Source organism: Coturnix japonica, chromosome 4 (assembly GCF_054131305.1).
Source record: "Coturnix japonica strain WE chromosome 4, WE-NBRP24, whole genome shotgun sequence".
NCBI classification, from domain to species: Eukaryota; Metazoa; Chordata; class Aves; order Galliformes; family Phasianidae; genus Coturnix; species Coturnix japonica.
This window is the reverse complement of record NC_140666.1, coordinates 83,069,579-83,077,500: the sequence shown is the minus strand read 5'-3', so window position 1 is coordinate 83,077,500 and position 7,922 is coordinate 83,069,579. Positions and strand designations below refer to the sequence as shown.

General features: G+C 40.5%; 1 protein-coding gene across 26 annotated transcripts in view; it reads left to right on the top strand.

The window, feature by feature from the left end:
* Positions 1 to 7,922, top strand: part of ADD1 (adducin 1) — a 49,284-nt gene that overhangs the window by 35,417 nt on the left and 5,945 nt on the right. For 13 of the 26 annotated variants that reach the window (XM_085545777.1, XM_085545769.1, XM_085545779.1 and 10 more), the window contains 4 exons: positions 449 to 538; positions 1,381 to 1,473; positions 5,998 to 6,154; positions 7,598 to 7,693. In XM_085545777.1, the coding sequence (XP_085401903.1) occupies positions 449 to 538; positions 1,381 to 1,473; positions 5,998 to 6,154; positions 7,598 to 7,693 (436 nt within the window). Of the gene's footprint in view, positions 1 to 448; positions 539 to 1,380; positions 1,474 to 5,997; positions 6,155 to 6,690; positions 6,861 to 7,597; positions 7,694 to 7,922 lie in introns of those variants that run through there. The other 13 variants (XM_085545781.1, XM_085545776.1, XM_085545782.1 and 10 more) reach the window with 2 other exon arrangements.

The window sequence follows — 7,922 nt, the reverse complement described above, 5'->3', positions numbered from 1 at the left end:
CCTGTACTGTATTTTATACAGCGTTCAGATTTCAGATCTTGTCACCCGTCTTCCAACAGGAAGGTGTTGAATACAACTGTTTTATCACTTTATTTCTTTAAACTATAAAATATACACCAGCATCTTGTTAGTATTTAGCTTGTTCTTGGATGTTTTGCTTACTTTAAATGATGGCCATATGGAACATAGTGTTATGTCATGGTAAAGTCTGTGCAGGGCTCGTGGGAGGAGTATGGATTTGTGCTCAGAGTTCACTTATAAGGAGAGAGCACATGCTGTGGTACCTGTGGGCCAAACTGGTGTTAATAAGCACAGCTTCAATGATGGGTAGGGCTGTAGCTTTCTACTCAAGTCGCAGCCTGTTGGCACATTCACCCAACCCCTTTCACAACATAAAAGCTTTTCTCCGGTTGTTCACATGGTTGTGTTCTGCTGCTTTCCTTTACAGATCCGAGAGCAAAACTTACAAGACATTAAAACTGCAGGCCCTCAGTCACAGGTTCTTTCTGGTGTAGTTGTGGACAGGAGTCTTGTACAGGTGAGAGTATAAAATGCCTAAAACCATTCGCTAATCAGCCGTGTCCTCTGCTTTCACCTAATGTGTCCCTATAAAATTATTCTTTAATTGGCAGAGAGTAACTTTTTATAAGGTAAGTCTTAGAGGTAACACTGTTGTCTTCGCTAGAGTGCTCAGGTTTAGAAATTTCAGAGGCTTCAGTCATGTAGCCCAAGCATGTCTGTGGAGGATGCTCCTCTTTTTTGTTTTTATTTTAATTTTCTTTATTTTTTGCTGAACATAATGCATGAAATTCAGAAGGCTTATTTGTATAGGCTAGATTCTTGTTCAAAACTAGTTGGTCTTTGTGGTAACTTTTTGTTTGTTTGCTCTCCAAGGTTATGTATCTGTTTGAGCACAGCAGGCTTACAGTGGGCAGTAGTGCTGTGTGTTAAATGTATGTTAACTCATAATTTATTTGAAGAGCAGATTGGGGAAAACTTTTATACATCAGTAAAACTTCCGAGCACTGTATCTGAATGTATTATAGACATCAACTGAATCATAGCTCAGTATAAAATAATTAGAGCTATGCAGCTACTCTGTTAAACACACCTGAGAGACTTTAAAATCTGTATATCTGAGTGCTTTAACTGCCCTGATATGCATTTTCTGATTCACTTTAAGAAGTTTGGCAAGTCTTATTGTGACCATAGCTTTACTTACGTTGGGCCTCGTATGTGTGTGCATGTCAATTCATTGTCACTGCAGTTTTATCTACCAGTTACTGCTTCTTTGCATGTTTTAGCAAGCACATAATGCTCTTGGTTGATGTTTTAAAGCCCGGGCTCGGTTTGCTCTGTTTACTCAATTTACTGTTGCAGGATGCTCCCCTCTCAGACTGTACGGAATCTATTGAAGGGCTCGATCTCACAGAGCAGGCCTTTAGTCCCGCTAAATCTCTGTCTGTTAGAAAGGTACTGCCCTGTCATACTGCTCTAAATACTGTTGTTCACCCTCCATTTTACCTTTTCCTTACCCTGACCTCTTCCCTCTGTTTAGCTGATGATTTAGCTATAGAAAAAAATAAAATGGATCTCCAAATTATGTATTTGCGATTATACAAACAGTTACTTTACCCTGTTAAAGTGTCTTTCTTTGCCTATAGAAACTAATTAGGAAATATTTTTACTATTAAAGTTCTGATTAGGTTCTGCATGTAGTTGGGGTTTTTTGCATGCTATTAGTATTAATTTTTTCTAATTTGAAGTCCATTTGGAAGTAGCTTAATCTGAGTTTGATTATATCAGTGTAATTCCGGAGATATCCATAAGCCTGGTGCGTGTCACATCACACTGTCAAGTTTTGATCCTACGTTGTTAGATAGATGTCATTTCCTTAACACTTCTTCCACTCAAAGTTTATTGACTGACGTCCCACACATCCAAATAACATCGTCTTTCAAAATGTATCCACACTTGTATTTAAAGTAATATACTTTAAATACAGAATAAATTCAAGAGATGTGTGTCTGGTTGTCTTTTGAAGCTGAGTATAAACAGGTACAGTTTGGACGTTGGAAACACTCAGCCCTTACTTGTCTTTCTCTCCTGGGTTTTGAGGGGTTTCTTAGTGATACAGGAGCACGTGGTGTAGATGAGTGTCTGTCTCTCATGTACTGCAGTATTTCAGCTTAAATCCTGGTCCAGGCTGTGCCCAGCAGTTCGTATTCATAAGAATATAAAAAGTTTGCCCATCAAAAAACCAGAATGATTTGAATCACACTGTTACAAATCACATGACTTCATAGCATTTCCTAGTGCGCTCAATCTATGTTATGGGTCAGCATACCAAAGGGAGGATTTGATTAAGGTATTTTTCAGATTACAGTTTGTTTTATCCATATTCTGAAAGAAGAAGTAGTAAAATACTATTTCTGGGTTTAAGAAGAGAAGTAAATCTAATACTTCAAGGCAGTGCCTGCCCTTTATCCTGGCAGCTTCTCTGCTTGATAATAATACCTTTAAAGTGAAATATGATGTTTGTAAGCAAAATTCATTGGTATCACAACGCAGGCGGTTTCTTTCACTGGAGACATTTGTAGTCTTTTTCAAGCATTGCTGTTGAATAATGTCATTATCGCTCTGTGAAACTGCTCAGATAGTTTCAATTTGACTGTTAGTGTTTAAACACCCAAGTGATGTTTCCTCTTTGTGGTGTTGTCAATGTGTCTAAAATGAGATCCAAATGTCAGTTACAGTAGGAGTGGCCAATTTCCTTATGCTTCTTATCTCCATATGTTTTGTGACTTGAGTGCTTAAAGAATTTCCTGTTGATGGCAAAGATTCTAAAAGATACCATCCTTAGAAAGATTGTGCTGAAAATTAATCCAGTACTGTGGAGAAAAGGCAATGCAAACTTATGTCAGCACATAAACCTTGCAAGGAAGGAAGCTTTAAGGAGACCTGCACACCAGGGACCTGAGGACTTCTAGGTGCCAGATAATTAAAAGTCATCACTTGACAAGTCCATAGACACTCAGTTGCAATTAAAGTAAAAAGTTCCATCCAACTGCAGTAAGGCTTAACATGTTTTGTGTTTTCAACTAATGCTGAGATTTGAATTAAATTCTTTTGCATAGTCTTTTGATTGGAAAAAAGTCCTATTTGTGAACAGTGTGCATGCAGTGCTTTGAGTCTTTTGTGCTTTGTGGCTGCCGTGGTAAATGCTCCATTTTGCCTCACCATTGGCTTTTTCAGCATTCAGAGAAGCCCTGCCCGTGTCCCAGTGCAAACTCCTCGTGCATCGTGAATGTTCTTTCTGTTCCAGAGCAGGTTAACTAAACTTGTTGGCTGAACCAAGAGGGAATGCTGGTTCTTCTCACCTATAACCATTCTACAATCTGATAAGAATGCACATAAACTCCCAACAGGAGCAATCTGAGTACAAGAGAATTGTCTGCTTCACGGCTGTTCCTTAACATGAAAAGTCTGTGGCTTTGCTCTTTGTGAGAAGCCTCCCAGTTCTGCCTCCGAGGTGGCACTGTGTTGTAACGGTGACCTTTACACAAACAGTCCTCTAAGATTCTCCTTTGTCTTTTATTTCGGAGAAAGGCACTGCATTAATGTCAGATTGTATTAAGTGTGACTTAACGTTGGACAGATACTGTGATCTGTGTCTGGGTGAGAGACAAACTGGCATTTCTAAAGGTGCCAGTTTTGCTCTGCCTGTCCCTGAGAAGACAACGAAGTGCTTGCCTGGTAAATGACAGTCATGCAGCATGGTGGAGAAGTGCACAATGACTTGATAATGGGAAACTGCCTTGTAGGATACGTGAAGTCCCATGTTCAGAATGAAGGTACATTATGTATCATTAGTCATAACTGAGCGTTGCTTTCTTGGATCCCTATGGGACTATTTGCCCCCTACCAAGTTCTTAGGAGTAAAAACGCATTCTGTTCCTGGTCATAATTTCTCTGGTGGAGATGATGCTGATGCTCAATTTACACATGCAGTTAAACTTCTGTCATGGGTCTAATGCTAGAATCAGCTTAATACAGGTGAATCATCAGAGCATTCATTTTCCATCATCGCCCTATTTGATGAAACTGTGCCAGTCTTCTATGTGGAAATGTATTCCCTCTCTGCAGTGTCTTGAATTCACAAAGCAACTCCAGACCAAGTTTTACATTCAGTTTCTGTGAATGTTTGTAGGAGTCTCCAAACAGCACAGTCAGACTCTGTCTGTCTACATTAGCCTTATGTTCTAAAGACCTGCAATACATCCCTGCGATCCCTCAGTCCTTTGTGCTCCCTTCTGTCCTGTCTTACTTTTCTATTTCTGCTTTGTGATGTCTGTCTGCATTAGACTTGGAAGGCTGCTCTGTGTCCTACCTTGTGAAGCAATGCGTTGGATTTTTATGTGCTTTAGAGGAATGGCTTTGCAAAGCTTTCTAAGTTACTACTTGGATTTATTTTCCTCTTTAAATTGACCACTTTACCCTTATAACTTTTGTTAGTGACCTTTGAACTGGTCCTGGATTATTGATACTGAGCAAAATTCGGTGTGTTAATCTGGAAACAGTTTTTAGCACGTGAATTTTGCCTTTAGGTCTCTACTGTAATCCTGCTTTTTGAGATCAAACCCACGGTACCAAATCCAGTTTCTGTTGTTGCTTGATCTTTTTCAGTGTCACTTCTCTCAGTTCAATCATACTCAGCTATAACAAATACCATTGCCATCAAATTACTTAAGTCAAGGTGACCAGCCTGATGCTGGCAGTTTGTCAGAAGTGCTGTTGGCATCCAGAATAGTACTGTGCCTCTTTAATGTTCAGTTCTGCAGTGCACTTCTCATTGCATTGGTCCACTGAGCATGGATGTAGAACGCTCGTCTCTTCTTTCAGCTCCTGGTTGCTTTTGAACTCTGCTTTCTAATGATCTCTTTCATGCATTGATACAAACACTGTTTAAATATGAAAGTGATGGAAGCAAATCAATACCCCGTTCTGTTTTGGTAATGGAATTCTGTTACCTCTTTTCAATAACAAAAGACAGCTCAGGCTTCACAAGGAGTGGAGATCCAAACTGGTGCTGTCAAACCAAAAGTCGAGCTGAACTAGAGCTCTGTATGTCCATTGGAAGGTCAAACGCTAAAACAAGTGAGCTGGCAGATAACAGTAGGTGTCCAGGCAAGCATCTTCTGTGTCTGAGATGGTGAACAGCCAATGGCTTTAGTCTTTGATTAGAGAACACAGACTTACAGTCCTACCACTCGGGAATCTCTGATGCAGCTGCTTTGTTCGTTAGGTTTTGTTGTGCTCAGAATTGCTAACTTCTTATTTTCATTTGTATAACATTTTTATGTGGCTTGTATGGCAAGTGTTAGAGATGTGAATCTGCTAACCCAGAACCTTATGGCTAACCTTAATTAATTCTGCTTACAGTTAACAGTTAATCCTGTGCACACAGCACACACACAGGATGGCTTTTTACTATAACATCTGTTGGATGTTATGCCGCAGCTACTAGAAATGGCTTTTCTCTTATTAAAGAAAATAAAACTAAAAAAAACACAACAAAACAACAAAAACTATGAGCTGAGTCATGTAACGTGTACAGATATTCTGTGCCCACGTGGCCATGCCCCTGGGCCTACTGTCCTGCTTCTTTTGTGGGGAGAAAAAGAAAGTTGTATGTGATTTTCCATGTACTTCAGCTCTTTGACTTAGTGCTTAATGCTGGGTAGTCCCTGGTGGACACACTGATGTGCCTCTAGGAGCAGTCAGCACCTACCTTGTCCTTTATGTTAACCTGCTGTATGTTTGAAAGGAGGAAAAAGAGTAAAAAAGCCAACATGGGGTTTTTTCTTTTAATTATCAAAATGAAAACCAGTGTAGCATTTTTCAGGTTATCACCTTGGTTGCTTTACATCCACTGTACTTCTCAGCATTCTGCAAGTTACTATTGGTTACAGATGTGTCTTCGTTTTCTTTTGCCAGGGAGAACTGGTGACTGCTTCAAAGGCAATAATTGAGAAGGAATATCAGCCCAAAGTGATAGTGAGCACAACAGGACCCAACCCCTTCAACAAACTCACCGATCGAGAGCTGGAAGAATATCGCAAAGAAGTAGAGAGGAAGCAGAAGGGGCCAGAAGGTGGGTTTGTCTGCGTGTGTTTTCTGCAATAGCCTGTAATAAAAGCAAGTTACGAGTCATTGGAGCGTGGATTATATCTGCAAAGGCCATGGATACGTTATTCTATTTGTATGTTACAATTTTTTCCAGTACGAGTTAAGGATTTTGGAAGAATATTTGAGATAGAAAGTGCAATGGAAGTGTTACAGCATATTTGGTAAAGTTTTCTAACTTGCTGACATTTGTGGGTTTGAGAATCTGTTGACTGGGGAAGACAGAACAAAGTATAACTGCTGTTTGGAAATGGCACATCATGAGGATTTCCCCAGCAAAATGTGCCCTAATGGAGAGAGAATCTCTGTAGAGCGAGGTTGTTCCTGCATATAAAGTTGTCATCCTGCACCTGAGGGAGTTGCCCTGCTTTACCCGTGTGCAGCTGTACAGGATGATAGTTACAATGCTTCCGCAATTCTGCTGATAAGGTTTGAAACTGACACAGGAAGCAGAAGTGTGATTTCTTTAACAACATGTGCTCCCTGCTTCTGCTTCTTGATAAGACAATGTAGGAACCACTGGAGACTCTTTATGTTCAGTTACTCAAGTATTGGACTGTCTGGGGACTGGGATCACACATGTCAACCGTGAAATGAAGAGCCAGATGGGCAGAATTCCTCCCTTAAGGAATTTCATACGGCAGCGATCAAAGCATTAAGGTCCAATCCTGACCTGTTGGCTCAGACCTCAGGTATTATGAATATGGCACAGTTACACTTGCAATCTAAGGAGCAAATTCTGTACATCATGTGGAGATTCTGTCAGTTGAATCCTATCTGTGGGACTGATCTCTCTTTGTAATTGTTTGGCTGAGTGGCTCAGACAGTGTTTGTGTGCTGTTCCTGGTCTATGATGAACTAACTCTCTTAATGTTTTCAGCTGTTTCAGCCTGGAGGCAAGGGGAGCAAATACTCCTCTCACTAATAGCAAATATTGCAAACCACTGTGAAATGGGTTTTGAATCAGTTAATTGCTGCATGTTTCTCTGATCATCTGTGCAGTCCTCCATTCTTACCTCTTGGTTTGCAATTGCATTTACTCCAAGTCTCAGTGAAACATCCAAAGCAAGCAAAAGAGCTCTGTTTGGGATTGGGCCGATAGCACTTCCCCTCACATTAACCTGTCTTCCTAGTCATCTTTCTCACAAGTTTTCTTGTATGTACCAGCTCATAAACAATTACACTATTAGTGTTCTTTTATTTAAAGACCAAAACAAGAAGTCAGAAGCACGACCATGGCTTGAACAGTTTTGCTGACAGGAAATTTCCTTTGCTTGTTTTGATGGTATTTAATACTCTGGCAGAATTTTGATTCAGATAAAGATGTGTTCAGATCTCATTTGCGTGAAGCTGAAGGACACGTCGGTGTTCTCCCATGCTGAACTATTCTGTCTGTTTGTCCCATCTGCAGAACCTTCAGAAGATGGCAGACACCAGAAAGAGAGAAGTCCCCCTGAGCACAGCTCTGCATGCACCCCCCCCAGCACGCTCATGAAAGCAGAGGAAGGTATGTCCTGCTCTGGGGGCCAGGGGAGCCACTAACTGCATCGCTGGTGACTGACGCATGAACATCTGTCAACTAGTATCTAATAAGGGTCAATTTCTTCTTGTGTTCTTTGGATACTGCCTAAAACATACGACACTGACCTGTAACAGGAGTTCTGTCTGCAATAATAAAGAAGTGTGCATTAATATAAAGACAAAATTAGAATCTCTTCAGAACTGCCTTGTTGTGG